General features: G+C 45.1%; 1 protein-coding gene across 2 annotated transcripts in view; it reads left to right on the forward strand.

Annotated features, from left to right (window-relative positions):
- The window catches only part of TMEFF2 (transmembrane protein with EGF like and two follistatin like domains 2), a 236,504-nt gene that overhangs the window by 135,930 nt on the left and 86,166 nt on the right, over nt 1-14,408 (forward strand). For both annotated transcript variants that reach the window (XM_035132318.3, XM_088654639.1), the window contains exon 5: nt 14,298-14,394. In XM_035132318.3, coding sequence (XP_034988209.1) covers nt 14,298-14,394 — 97 coding nt within the window. The remainder of the gene's footprint in view (nt 1-14,297; nt 14,395-14,408) is intronic.

Genomic DNA, 14,408 nt, shown 5'->3' on the forward strand with positions numbered 1-14,408 from the left:
CCAACCTTCTGGTCAGCAAGCCCTAGGCTCAGTGGTTTAACCACAGCGCCACCTGGGTCCCTTGGGACCAAACAACAGGAGCTCACCCCATCGCAGGGATTCGAACCGCCGACCTTCTGATCAGCAAGCCCTAGGCTCTGTGGTTTAACCCACAGCGCCACCTGTGTCCCAACATATATAAAAACATAATAAAACATTAAACCTTTCTTTTTTTAAAAAAAAAAAACCCATACAGGGCTGCTTTCAGACGTCTTCTAAAGATTGTATGGTTACTTATCTCCTTGGTTTGGGGATTGCATAACTACATACCCTCCAAAGTTTCTTCGATGAAAAGAAGGGCGTCCTAAGGAAAAGCGGGACATTCCAGGATCAAATCAGAAACTTCTGTAAATCTGGGGCTGTCCCTGGATAATAGGGGCACTTGGAAGGTCTGCAGAAGTCAGGGTGGGGTATTCTCCATGTTTTAAAATGAATTCTGCAACAACAAGGTTTTACTTTCTTTGTGTTGTGTTTGCCTCTCCATTTATCTAATCCACACAATTCCCTTGTAAAGGGAAGGGCTGTAGCTTAGCACAGAGCATACAGAAGGTTCTGGGTTCAGCCCCCCCAATATCTCTAGGTTGGGCTGGGAGATTTTCCTATCCATAGGTGTCATCTCAAGCCGAAGATTGTGGGTGCACACAACAAAGGGCCTCAACTTTGCCCATTGACTCTGTGGCCCAGCCCCACAAATATATTATGATGGATACCAAACCCCCTGGAGTTGGCTCCAGTGCTACTATCTGAAGCCCCTAAGAGCCTTCCCAGTCACTGTTAATATAAGTGAACCAATGATCCGACACAGTGTATGTAGACCTGCGCATGTTTTCCCGGAAGTAAGTCCCAATGAGGTTGATGGGGCTTATTTTCTCATAAGTGGATTCAGGATTGGAGGCTTACTGCGAAATCTTACATGTGTCTACTTAGAAGTAGGAATGAGGGAGAATTTTGGTTCAGTTCACATCATACCATTCAACTGCTCCAATCAATCAATCAATAACATTTGTGCCCTGCCCATCTGACTGGGTTGCCTCAGCCCCTCTGTGCATTACAGTTTCTGACTTGAAATTGGGGCATCCCAATTTCGAGGCTTTCTCCCGCCCCTCACAGTGCCGCCATGACAGCAAAATCCTGCCTCTCTGCCCCTCACAACATAGTGGCCAGCTCTGAGCTTGGTAGTGCAGCTTGATGATGTCATTTGCCAGGGTGCTGCTGGGAGCCAGAGGCAGAGAGACGAAGACAGGGGAGGGGAAGAGATGGGGGGAGCTTAAAAGGGCAGCACAGCACAGATCCTGCCTCTCTGGCTCTCATAACATGGCAGCTCTCATAACATGGCAGCCGGCTCTAAGCTTGGTGGCACAGAGAGTCATAGAAGGAGGGCATGGGCTTAAAAGGACTGTGGTGCAGTTTGGAGCTGACAGCGGTGGTAGATGAGTCGTGAGCAGCTAGCATGATGTGGGCGAGGGTTGGGGGAATGCGAAGGAGGGCTGGTGCCCAGTCCAAGGATCCTACCTGATAATGTGCAAGGGTGGCTTTAGTGACTCTGAGCATATATTCCTGTGAGACTAAATCCCAAGGGATTGCGTGTTACATTATAGCCCAAGTTTCTAAGCTGTTTTTTCATCCAATCTTTGAAAACCATTTCCAGTGTGGTAGGAAAAGGGAAATAACAACCAAAGGAGAACCAGTTTTAGAATCAAATGCACAGACTGGCCCAATGTAAGGTTTTTCCTCGTTCAAATGTCAGACATGGGGAATAAAAATCAAAAACAAAACAAAACTTGATTTAAGTGTGAAAACCATCTAAGTCTCCCGATCTGTTGCATCGGAAAACCGCATAACTGTTTACAGCGATGCTCTTTGAAAGTCCCTCTGTAAGGAAGCCATTTCCCTTTTAAAATAAAATTAAAGTAAGAGTGGAGATGTGAGAGTTTCCAGCGCACACTGCTCTGCTCTTTTCTCTTGTGCATTTTATGAGAAGGAGCTCTTGGCAAATTTAGATCAACATGTTTATTCAGAGGGGCGGGCCGGCAGCTATTGAATCCTGTCACTAATTGTCACTGTTTACACTAAATGTAAATGTGAAAAGTTGGCATCACCTACGGTAGGATTGTTGCTTCATGCAAGACACTGTAGTGTTGAGTTTACTGTTTTGTTTTGTTTTGTTTTTGCCCTGCACTTACAGCATCTGCATGTAGGAGGAATGGTAGACTCGTAAGACGAATCACAATGTGTGCATGAAATGCCTCTTTTAAAGTGGGGCAGAATCAAGGAAGGGAAGCTTAAGGAGGAAAGCCACCAGCCTGACTGATTCGGAAATTGTTTACTTGTGAAATTTACTTCTGCATTGCAGGACCCTTGGGGTCCCTTCCAACTCTATGATTCTATGAAATTTTGCATTTTCCAAAGGTCACTCGCTTGAATGCTGGATAGAGAGAGGATTGATAATCACACATCAGTGACCCTATTCTGGGAACCTTAAATTGTATCTCTGTTCCTAAACTTCCTGTGTTAGCTCAACATTGAAAGGTCTGAAAGTGGGAGGGAGAATATTATAAGTGTGTTTGTTACAATCCTCAGTGACGGACCTTGAGATCTCAAATTTAAGCAGTGTATGGTGTGGCGCCAAAATTCAGCTCCCCTTCCACAGTTCTTGAGCTCCATTCTCCATGCTCATTGTAACTGAACTGGTCATGCACCCCCCCCAAAAAAAACATTTGCCTCTGCAATCCTCCCCATGATCAGAAACCAAGGGTTAGGGCTCCCCAGACATACCAAGTGATGACTGTGATCATGACAAAGGTAAGGGATTATAGGGCAATTGTAACTACCATATTTTTCCATGTACAAGACGATGCTTTTTGCTATTTTTAAAAAAAGGCAAAAATTGGGTGTCTTCTTATACAGGGATAGTGAAGGCGGGGGGGGGATTAATGGCAGCAGCAAGCAGGAGATTGGAGCAGCAATGGGGCGGGTGATTGGTGACTGTGGCAAGGCCTTCTGGTGATTGGCTGTGGCTGCAGCAATTGGACAGGCAATTGGTGGCTGTGGCGAAGCTGGAAAGCAATTGGCGGCTGCGGCAAGTGGGTGGGTGGGCAAGTGGGCAGTCACTTGGCGGCTGTGGTGAGCAGTGGCTGTGGTAAGCGATTGGCAGTGGTGGGCAGGCGGGTGAGCAATTGGCAGAAGTGACCTCCCCCATCCCCCCAAAAAGTTAAACAACTTAATTTCTTAATTTGGGGTTAAAAAATAGGGGTTGTCTTAAACACGAAAAAAATATATATGGTAATCAAGGCTTTTTTCAGCTGGAACTCACCAGAACTTAGTTCTGGCCCCTCTCAGGTGAGTGCTATTGCCATTCTAAGAAGATGAGGGAGGTGTTCATGGTTTAGTTCCAGCACCACTTTTTCTAGAAAAATAGCACTGCTTATAATCTCCATTCGGACCTTTCAGTTCAATGTGGAAATATTGGGGTGGATGAGGCAGAACTGACATGTGTGGTCCTGTAACCCCTCCACAGACAGAGTCACCCTATTCAGATGCTCTTAAATTCTATGTATCTATCTATCTAACTATCTATCTATCTAATCTATCATATCTACCTTGGGGGAGGGAATATTGCTACAAGATCAGCTTGTACAATGGGGGAGTGAGTCTTATTTATTTGAAGACGAATAGCCCACTTTTGTTCACTTCACGCAAGCTCTCACTGCTGCTACGATATTAAAACATCCAAGCAAATAATTAAAAACCCAATCAGCTGTGTTGTCACAGCAGCAGAAATAATCAAACGAGCCCAACTGTACGCTATTACACTTTGAGATCAGGAGCTTGTCCATAAAGTCTTGACAGCCCCATCTAAATGGACCCAGAATCTCAAGCCATGAGTTCCATACAGGTGGGGCTGTGATGGAGGGAGGGAGAGACCTCTAATTATTTCCAAAGGTAATCTGGCCTCTGAGAGAGACAATACCCGCAGCAGAAATAGGTTGCAAGGCCACAGTGATCTGAGAGATTCAAGCTGCAGTAGCACACTTCTGTTGCTGCCAGTGGAGTGTTGCGGAAATGCAGCAATGTTAGATTTCCATTGGCCTTCCCTTCAGGAATTGGGATCAGTTGTGTCTCATAGGAAACATAGAAAGATGCCTTGTATTAAGTCACACTATTGACCCACCAAGCTCAGTTTTCTGTACAAGTCAGTGATTCTTCATGGTTTCAGGCTGGTTTCTCTCCCAGGCCTACTGGGAGGCAATCCTCTATGTACAAACTCTGACCACTGAGCTCTAGTCCCATCCTCTCCCCCTACAAGAAGAAAGAAACCCATGCTTCAAAAATGCAAATTCAACCACCCATCTTAGCAGGGGGGGCAGGTCTCATTTTAACTTGATTGTCTATGTATGGGAAGTTGGTATGAAGGCAATAGACCGTCCAAGTGTCCCTAATTTCCAGGGACAGTCCCAGATTTACAGAAGCTGTCCCAGTTTCTGATTGAAGAAGAAGAAGAGCCAAAGCAAACAAGATGAATTTTAACAAGGAGAAATGTAAAGTACTACACTTGGGCAAAAAAAATGAAAGGCACAAATACAGGATGGGAGACACCTGGCTTGAGAGCAGTACATGTGAAAAGGATCTAGGAGTCTTGGTAGACCACAAACTTGACATGAGTCAGCAGTGTGATGCAGCAGCTAAAAAAGCCAATGCAATTCTGGGCTGCATCAATAGGAGTATAGCATCTAGATCAAGGGAAGTAATAGTACCACTGTATTCTGCTCTGGTCAGACCTCACCTGGAGTACTGTGTCCAGTTCTGGGCACCACAGTTCAAGAAGGATACTGATAAGTTGGAACGTGTCCAGAAGAGGGCAACCAAAATGGTCAAAGGCCTGGAAACGATGCCTTATGAGGAACGGCTTAGGGAGCTGGGTATGTTTAGCCTGGAGAAGAGAAGGTTAAGGGGTGATATGATAACCATGTTCAAATATATAAAAGGATGTCATATAGAGGAGGGAGAAAGGTTGTTTTCTGCTGCTCCAGAGAAGCGGACACGGAGCAACGGATTCAAACTACAAGAAAGAAAATTCCACCTAAACATTAGGAAGAACTTCCTGACAGTAAGAGCTGTTCGGCAGTGGAATTTGCTGCCAAGGAGTGTGGTGGAGTCTCCTTCTTTGGAGGTCTTTAAGCAGAGGCTTGACAGCCATCTGTCAGGAATGCTTTGATGGTGTTTCCTGCTTGGCAGGGGGTTGGACTGGATGGCCCTTGTGGTCTCTTCCAACTCTATGATTCTATGATTCTATGATTCTATGATTCTAAGAGTTTGGATTTGATATCCCGCTTTATCACTACCTGAAGGGGTCTCAAAGTGGCTAACATTCTCCTTCCCCTTCCTCCCCCACAACAAACACTCTGTGAGGTGAGTGGGGCTGAGAGACTTCAAAGAAGTGTGACTAGCCCAAGGTCACCCAGCAGCTGCATGTGGAGGAGCGGAGACACGAACCCGGTTCCCCAGATTACGAGTCTACCACTCTTAACCACTACACCACACTGGATCCCAGAATGTCCTGCTTTTCCTTAGGACGTCCCTATTTTCATCAGAGAAATGTTGGAGGGTATGGAGTTATGTGACCTCCGAGCCAAGGAGATAACTAACTATACCGCCTTCAGAAGACATCTGAAAGTGACCCTGTATAGGGAAGGGCTTTTTAAAAAATAATAATAATAATTTAATGTTTTATTGTGTTTATATATATATATATGTTGGAAGCCGCCCAGAGTTGCTTGGGCAACTCAATCAGATGTGTGAGGTATAAATAGTAAAGTTGTTATCATGTAATGGGATGTTCCTATTTTCACTGGAGAAATGTTGGAGGCAACCAACCATGCCCCAACCTCTCTCAACGCCAATTAAAACTAATAAATGAATACCAGTAGAAAGAGAACCTACACACATGATGCTAACACAAAAACCTCGCACTTTGTAAGAGAATGAAAATTTACTAACCCCCCTCTCTTCCTCCCCCCCTTCTCCCCCAACCTTAGACTGATTACAGCATTAATGTCTCACATGGAATATAACCAGTGCTTTTTTCCGAGGGGATGCAGGGACATGCATGCCCCTAAACATTTTGCGAATCTCTGTACTTTTGTCCATTTACTGTCTTTATTTTTCCCAATTTGAACTATCAAATGGTGATTTTTCTTGAGTCAAAATGAGAGTACCCCTAAACATTTTTAAGGGGGGGGGGGAGCACTGAATAGAACTGACCTGTAGAAAGGACTTTATGATCTGAAAACAGAGACAATGTATGTACTTTTGCAGCCCAGTGATCTTTAATAAGAACAAATTCAAAAGAGCAAAGTGTCTTGGAAGAGGGGAAGTGATGTGCATGCGTTGTCTGTCACTGAAGGTGTGTGTTGCCTGGGATTCGCTTACGAAAACGGAATAGTTGTCAACTCCCTCTGACTCAATCACACACTGTTCCAAGAACGTTTGAATGACAGCTTCCTGCGGGACTTGGCAGATCATGTGGGAGGGCTCCTACAACAGTACCAGAACCATGTAATCAGAGGGGAATGGCAAGCAGGCCTGCGACCTATGAAGCAGCCCTCAGAAATCCACCAGGCAAGAAAAGGATGCTTGTGGCATGAAATTAGGGCTCTTGCATATTATCCCCTTGCTTTTGCATTGCATAGACCCCCATGCATTGCTTGCATCTGCGAAAGTCTTGAAGTTATAATACTCACTTATATCACTGCCATCCATGCTGAGGCCTTGATTGAAAGCTCGTTGGTGTCAAGGAGAATGTTTCAGGAGCTCACATTGACGGCTTTTGATCAGGGCTCAAGTTGGCACTGCAAATTGTGGTTAATTTCCTTTTGTGTAAGCTTGCGTGGGATATAGGCAATTTTCCCTTTGCTGAACGACAAGCCCTGTGCGCAGCCAGAAGAACCGAGCTATGTCACACGCGGCATTTGTGGCCGGTACAACCGAGCGTTTTTCTTTTCATCTTTCCTGTAATGTTATTTTGAGCCTTTGCCAGAGATCTGAAAGGAGAGTTGCTCCTGCAACGACCCCTTGTTTCACACCCATTCATTTTTCTCACTTTGCGGCTTTCAACCAAGCTAATGCTCTCGCGGGGAGGGGGCTACGAGAAGACATCGATTGAGAGCCAAGTCACTTTCGGCTTTTTGAGCCTCTTTCCTGCTTGTGTGCTAGCCGAGATTGGGTTTATATATATATATATATATATATATATATATATATATATATATATATATATATATATAAACACACCACTTTCTAGGAAGGTGTTTGGGGTGTTCAGCCTTGTGCATTTTGCAGATCCCACTGGCCTCTCTCCCCATGTTATCTCTTAGCGGCCTCTCACTCTCCTGTCCTTTTGACCCACTTCCTTCTGCTATGATAATGTGAAAGCCCACAGTGGGATATCTATGCGCAAAGCTCAACTCACCCCATGTTTTTTGTGTCGCTGTTTTAGTTGCCAACATCTGGCTGCCCACGACACTTCTCCTGCTCTCTCTCAATTTTTAGCACAGCTTTCTTCAGCCAGATGTGTACAGGGAGAGAAGAAACATCTTTCACTTAGCTTCTGCTTACCTAGGAGCACTCAAATTTCAGTCCAAGCTGAAGTGCTTATCTAGCCACTTGCTCAGAGGATTCTCCCCCTCTTCCCCAGATGGGTCTCCGCAATTTTATTTTGTTATCTGATTTATTGACACCCCACCCTTCAAAGAAATTGCCTTTACCTGGCAGAAATGGGAATGCAATCATAGAATTTAAGTGAGAAATTATTGGCGAACTTTGTGATCTGTCATGTCAAACGTAGCTCACCAGCTACGTACCAGGAGTAAGGTGAATCTGTTAATTTCAGTGCCTCTCAATTTATCACCCCCACCATCTTCAGTTTGTTTCTCTACATTTCTACATAATTTCATGGTTTTTTTTAAGTGTCTTCGTGAAATTTTCATGAAAATTTGTTAGCATTTTTGTCAATTTTCTCCTAATATACACATTTATCCTATTAGGATGCATTTCTGGTATGCCATTTCCCCTAATATATGTGAATTTTAAACATGTTACTTGGCTGGATAATTGCGTGCCCAGGTGTAACAGCACACAGGCCGTCCGGGGCAGCCCCATGAAAGAATAAGACATTTGACATCAGTGCTTGGGTTGAAATAGGCCACAACTTTATTGATCACAGATGTAAGCAGACTTTGCTGAAAGCATTGGGTCAGAATTCTTGTCTCTATCACTCCCGGCTGCCTAAGCCCTGTTACCTCTTTAGTTTCCGACACCTCCTCTTCCCAATCTTCTCCCTCTCCCTCTTCTGCCAACGCATCATTGTTCTACCACCATTCCCCGGGCTCTGAGTCTTCTTCCCTTGGTGGTTCCCCAGCTGCTTTCCCCCACCATTCCACTGCGTCCAAGCAATCCTGGACAGAGGTAGACAGAGCAACCCATTCACATGTTACCTGTGTACAATAGGCTAGTTTCCACACATGCTCACATCCTCCTCTCTAGTCTCCATCCCGGCAACCAGGAGGCATTATCAGACTTCAAGCATACCTTCCAGCCAGGCCCACAGAAGGAGAGTGAAAAGCAGACCCAGTGAGGGGCATGGTCTAGGGCAGGCATGGGCAAACTCGGCCCTCCAGATTTTTGGGGGACTACAACTCCCATCATCCCTAGCTAACAGGACCAGTGGTCAGGGATGATGGGAGTTGTAGTCTCAAAACATCTGGAGGGCCATGTTTGCCTATGCCTGGTCTAGGGAGAGCCCTGGGTTCCAGAGAGAGAGGGGGGGCCTGGGGGCCCATGTCTGTGTTCTGGTGTGTGTGTGTGTGTGTGTGTGTGTGTGTGTGTGTGTGTTATTTCTTGCCGCCGGTTTTAGTTTTATTCATTTCCTGTTTTAACCATCGGTCCATTGTTGCTGTTACGTTTTGCCTTTCTATTTGTAAGCCGCTTTGTGCAACTCACTTGTGGAGGGGGGGAAGCAGGATATAAATCTTTTTGATATATTTAAAGGATTGCACGTCGGTAGAGTCCATGCTTTGCCTACAGAATCTTGCAGGCTTCCAGTTGGCCAATGTGAAAACAGGATGTTGGACGAGATGGGCCTTTGGCCGGATCCAGCAGGCATTTTGCTAACATCTTGAAAATAATCACAGATAGGGTTTTCTGAATGCTGCGCGCGAAATGCTTCCATACCTTTTTTTTTTATTCTCTGGAGACTCATGGAAGGTTTCTTGGAGGCACACGCAAAATGCTGCAAAACCTAAAGGCCGGGGAGGGAGACGATAGCCCTCGGGTCACCTTAGAAAATGAACATCTTACACTCTGAAAGCTTAAATGGCAGCAGGAAATAAGGAGAAAATAACTCTTTCTAGGTTGTCTGGTTTTATCAGGGCACTCAGCTGCACAGTGGGGTGGGAAGAGAATTCACTTTAAACAAATTTTATCGCCAGGCAACACCACTGTGGAGACCAATGGCAGAATAAATAAATAAAAGGAAGGAGACTGCTGTTTTAATTTAATGCCAGGGAATAATGCCTGGGTAGTTCAGTTCTCCCAGCCCAGTTACTCTCCTTGTTCACCAATGGCAACTGCAATGAAAGGACTACTGGCCCATTTCTAATAAAAAATGAAGGGAGGATGCTCTACTTATGCGTTGAACTTGCTGTCTGCGAAAGGTTCACTTACTACTCACAATGTAAACCATCCCTGGATGCTGAGTGTTTGGAATACAGATTTAAAACGCTGCTCTTCTTCTTGAAAACATATGTTGTCCGTGGGAAGAGCATACCTGCTTACACTGGAACATTATAAAAGGATACATTGAAGCTGGGGGCATTTAGCTGTAGGAAGAGAGACCCAAAACAATCCTGTTAAATTAAATATAAATACATGGAAAGTGTTGTTGTTTTTTCAGAGGGACCTAAAAGCAGAGAGAGAATTTTTAGCTAAAAATGAAGGAGCTTGTTTTCCAGAACTTGGACAATCTGGCAGGTTTACAAAGGCATAATTATTGAGCTATGTAATGCCTGGCACTTCTCATGGAGCTTTAAAGGGGGGGGGGGTTATAGATAGTTGTTAGATTCATTTTGCAACCTGAAGGTGAAGGGCAGTTATCCTAGCACAGGGGTCAGCAAACTTTTTCAGCAGGGGGTCGGTCCACTGTCGCTCAGACCCTCAGACCTTGGGGGGGGCAGACTATATTCTGGGGAAAAAATCAACGAATTCCTATGCCCCACAAATAACCCAGAAATGCATTTTAAATAAAAGGACACATTCTACTCATGTAAAAACATGCTGATTCCCGGACCGTCCGCAGGCCGGATTTAGAAGGCAATTGGGCCCCAAGGCCTTAGTTTGGGGACCCTGTCCTAGCATATATCCTGTTTCCAGTCATAGTGGGCAGTGGCTGGACAGAGCAGCCTTTCAGTGTGTGTGTGTGTGTGTGTGTGTGTGTGTGTGTTCTTTATTAAAAATGAAATGTACACAGTGCATAGAGTAAGATAAGACACCAAGAGAGAGAGAGAGAGAGAGAGAGAGAGAGAGAGAGAGAGAGAGAGAGAGAGATCCAGGTAGAAAACGAAACAAAAGAAAAAGAAATTTGATACATTATGAAAACCAGGAAAAGTGTAGTTGTTGTTGTTGTTGTTGTTGTTTAGTCGTTTAGTCGTGTCTGACTCTTCGTGACCCCATGGACCAGAGCACGCCAGGCACTCCTGTCTTCCACTGCCTCCCGCAGTTTGGTCAAACTCATGTTAGTAGCTTTGAGAACACTGTCCAACCATCTCATCCTCTGTCGTCCCCTTCTCCTAGTGCCCTCCATCTTTCCCAACATCAGGGTCTTTTCCAGGGAGTCTTCTCTTCTCATGAGGTGGCCAAAGTATTGGAGCCTCAGCTTCAGGATCTGTCCTTCCATTGAGCACTCAGGGCTGATTACAATTGTAGCTATTGTTATTTCTAGTCATAGTGGACACTGGCTGGACAGAGCAGCCTCTCAGTGTTGTCATTTAGCTGAGCTGTGTCAGGTGCTTTTCAAGCATCAGCACAGTGAACAGCCATTAGAGGGCCCTGTGCCAGCTCTGTGCCCTGAGGAATACCAATTGGCCTCGCCAGCCTATAGGAAAGAGAGAAGTGCAGAACATGGTTATGGCAATTCGAATCATGGGTGGGGATTGAAGAACAGGGGAAATAGATTCAGTTCACAGTTAAAAAGTGAATCTTCATAATTTACATGAATGTGAACAAAAACACAGCTAACCTCCAATTTCGCAAGTCTCTGAATTTTGCAGTGCAATGCTTCAGCCCAGCAGTGGGCATATGCTATGCATCTACTAGGGCATAGTGTGCGTAGAAATACACATATCCATGAAAATAATGCACAAATGTGCATTATATTAGAATAATTGTGCTACAAAATGTGTGTATTAGGCAGAATTGCGTATGCAATTCTTTTCAAAATCTACCAGCATTTTAGAGTTGATTTGTTCAGTCTCTTTCTCTTTATAGCATCTCGCATCCATCTTTATATATACGCTGTCAGGGATGAGCCAGTGGCTTCCAGATCCCTGGAGGGGGACCCGGGGGGGGAGAGATGATGAGGGGAGAGCGGTCAGAGTAAGTCTAGAGGCTAGGGAGTCAGAAAGTTCACAGGAGCAGCAAGGGTTAAGCTCGAGCTCAGAATGGGGGGGGGGAGGTTTGCCCCAGCTATTGTGAGATGTGCAGAAAAGAGGAGGGCTGAAAGGCGAGGCGGAAGATTCCAAGATTCCGTCATTTTAGGAGCTGCTGGAGGGGCAAGCGGAGGTCTCAGCAGAGATCTGAACTGAGTGGCTCTGATGGATGATCATTACGTGCTAATTGCTTGTTGTAAATACTGTAAATAAAGTCCATAAAAACATAAGGAGATTCTCGTGTGATTGTTATGGAGAGAGAGAGAGCCCCGTCCGCCCTGACATGTGCCTCTTCAAGTTCTCTCCATCGCTTTCTGTTGCTTCTTTACGTGACAGTTACTGAATTTAGGATTAGAAAAATGAGAAATGGAGATTAGCAGATGCATTTGTCCTTAATTATAGGCAATCCATTTGTGGGAGGGGGGGACTAAGAGGTTGCCGTACACCTCCACTCCCTCCTCAAAGCATAAAGATAATTGCTCTTATATTCTTTCGGCGTTCTCTGCTATGGTGGACATCAACTGCCTGCCTTGCCTCGGAGGCATTTTGTAAAGATGTTAAAGTTTTGTAACTCTTACACCGACTTGAGAAGCGGGTCGGGACCTGGGAGTTTGCGTGCAGGGGAATAAACCTTTTTTTTGGTCCTCTTCCCTCCTCTCCCATTTCTAACTGAGCTGCTCCTTTGGTCACATGGAATTCAAAGAAGATGGGAAGCTGATCACATCACTAGCTGTCTCTGATCTGACAATTTCGCCCTAAGGGAAACTTTGTGTTTCTTTTCATTGTAATGGGCTGCATATGTGGGCATGAATATTTTCTTTCTCGCCAGCGAAGCCAATTAATTTTCTTTTTTAAGTTCCAAAACTCCTCCATGGCTGCTTTGGGGATTGACTACAGCTCTCTGTTGAGTCATACCAAACAGGAACCCACAGCATGTGTTAAACCCCCCTGACAAAAACTGCCCTGTAGTTTTCAGTGTGAACCAGTCCTTAGAATGTTGTTTTAGGAACACAGGAAGTTCCTTTCTACTGATCAGACCATTGGTCTGTCTAGCTCAGTATTTCCCTCACTGACAGGCAGAAGATCTCCAGGATATCAACCCTATTTGGAGCTGTCAAGTGTTTATACATTGGACAGCACTGAACACTCCCTTCCGCTGCCAGTCATTGCACACTTTGGCTGAAGCTACACACTGGGTGATTGTTTCATCCTTACTTTAAAAAGCAAAACAGTCCTAGAGGAGCCATTCTTAAGCAGAGTACTAGCAGAGGGTGGCAGGTGCTACTTGACCCTTTCCTTTCTGCCTGTTTTCCATTCAAAATAGCTCTCTCTCCCAGCTGTCTTTCCTCCCATTTCTTCCTTCCTAAAGATGGGGTAGCGGCTGGGAGAGGGGCAATTTTGAACAGAAATCAGCCAAATCAAAAGGGCTTTAAGCAGCAGTGCCCAACATCTGCCAGTACAGCAGCAACCAAGGCTGATTATGGGGTTTTTTTAACAAAAAAAAAGGTAAGTTGGGGGAAATGCTGCCTAGGTTCACGGCATAGCTGCCAAGTTTTCCCTTTTCTCGCGAGGAAGCCTATTCAGCATAAGGGAAAATCCCTTAAAAAAAGGGATAACTTGGCAGCTATGGTTCACGGCTAACCATCTCATTGCAATATTGCTTCCCTTGCCTCAAGAAACCTCTCAAATTGGTACAACAATCACATTGGTGTTCTGAAGAAGTGCATGGTGGGAAGAGAGCAGGCTCCACCACCACCCACCCAGCACACATGCCAGGGCATGTCTACAACATACCTACACATATATGTGATTGGGAACATGGTGCCATTGGAAACTTTGCAAAGACATGGTTCCCAATAATGGGGAGATGTGCCTGCACTTATGTGACCAACCGTGCACCAACACATTGCAGATGTGTCCTGGAACATGTGCAGCAGGAGACTCATCCTATTAGGTTACATCTGCACCATACATTTAAGGCACTCTTGCACCACAGTTGTGGCTCCCCCTCCCCATGAAAAGAAGAACCCTAGTAACTGTAGATTATTAAGGATGCTGCCCCTCATACAGGTAGAATTCCCTGCAACCTTAAACCAACTACAGCTCCCATGATTCTTTGGGGTGATTCATGACTGTAAAAGTGGTATAAGAGTGCTTTAAACTCCTATTGAGTGAGTGGTTTGAGTGTGAACCTAGTGACAGAGCCCCAAGCTGCAGAAGGGTTGTAGCTCAGTGGCAGAGCACCTGCCTTGCATGCTGAAGATCCCAGGTTCAATCCCCACCATCTCCAGGCAAGGGTGGGAACATTTTCAGTACCTTGGAGAGCTCCTACCAATCAGTTGTGGACAACACTAAACTAGATGAACCAACAGCTTGATTCAGTGTATGTTAGTTTTCTATGCTCTGTGTTCCTAAGCTAAACATTTGAGAGGCAACATAGTCATTCGGACATATAAACTATACACATGTAGATGGGATGTTTTCTTTATTGTTGCTGATTTTGTGACAAATTTTGGACTGGGAAAATGACGCATTTCTTCTTGATTTCTTCTTTCACAGGCAGTGAAGGTTCTGGAGAAACCATTCAAAAGGAAACATCCACCTGCGACATTTGCCAATTCGGGGCAGAGTGCGATGAAGATGCAGAGGATGTTTGGTATGGTAACATGC

The sequence above is a fragment of the Zootoca vivipara genome, chromosome 1 (genome assembly GCF_965207765.1).
Source record: "Zootoca vivipara chromosome 1, rZooViv2.hap1.1, whole genome shotgun sequence".
Lineage (NCBI taxonomy): Eukaryota > Metazoa > Chordata > Lepidosauria > Squamata > Lacertidae > Zootoca > Zootoca vivipara.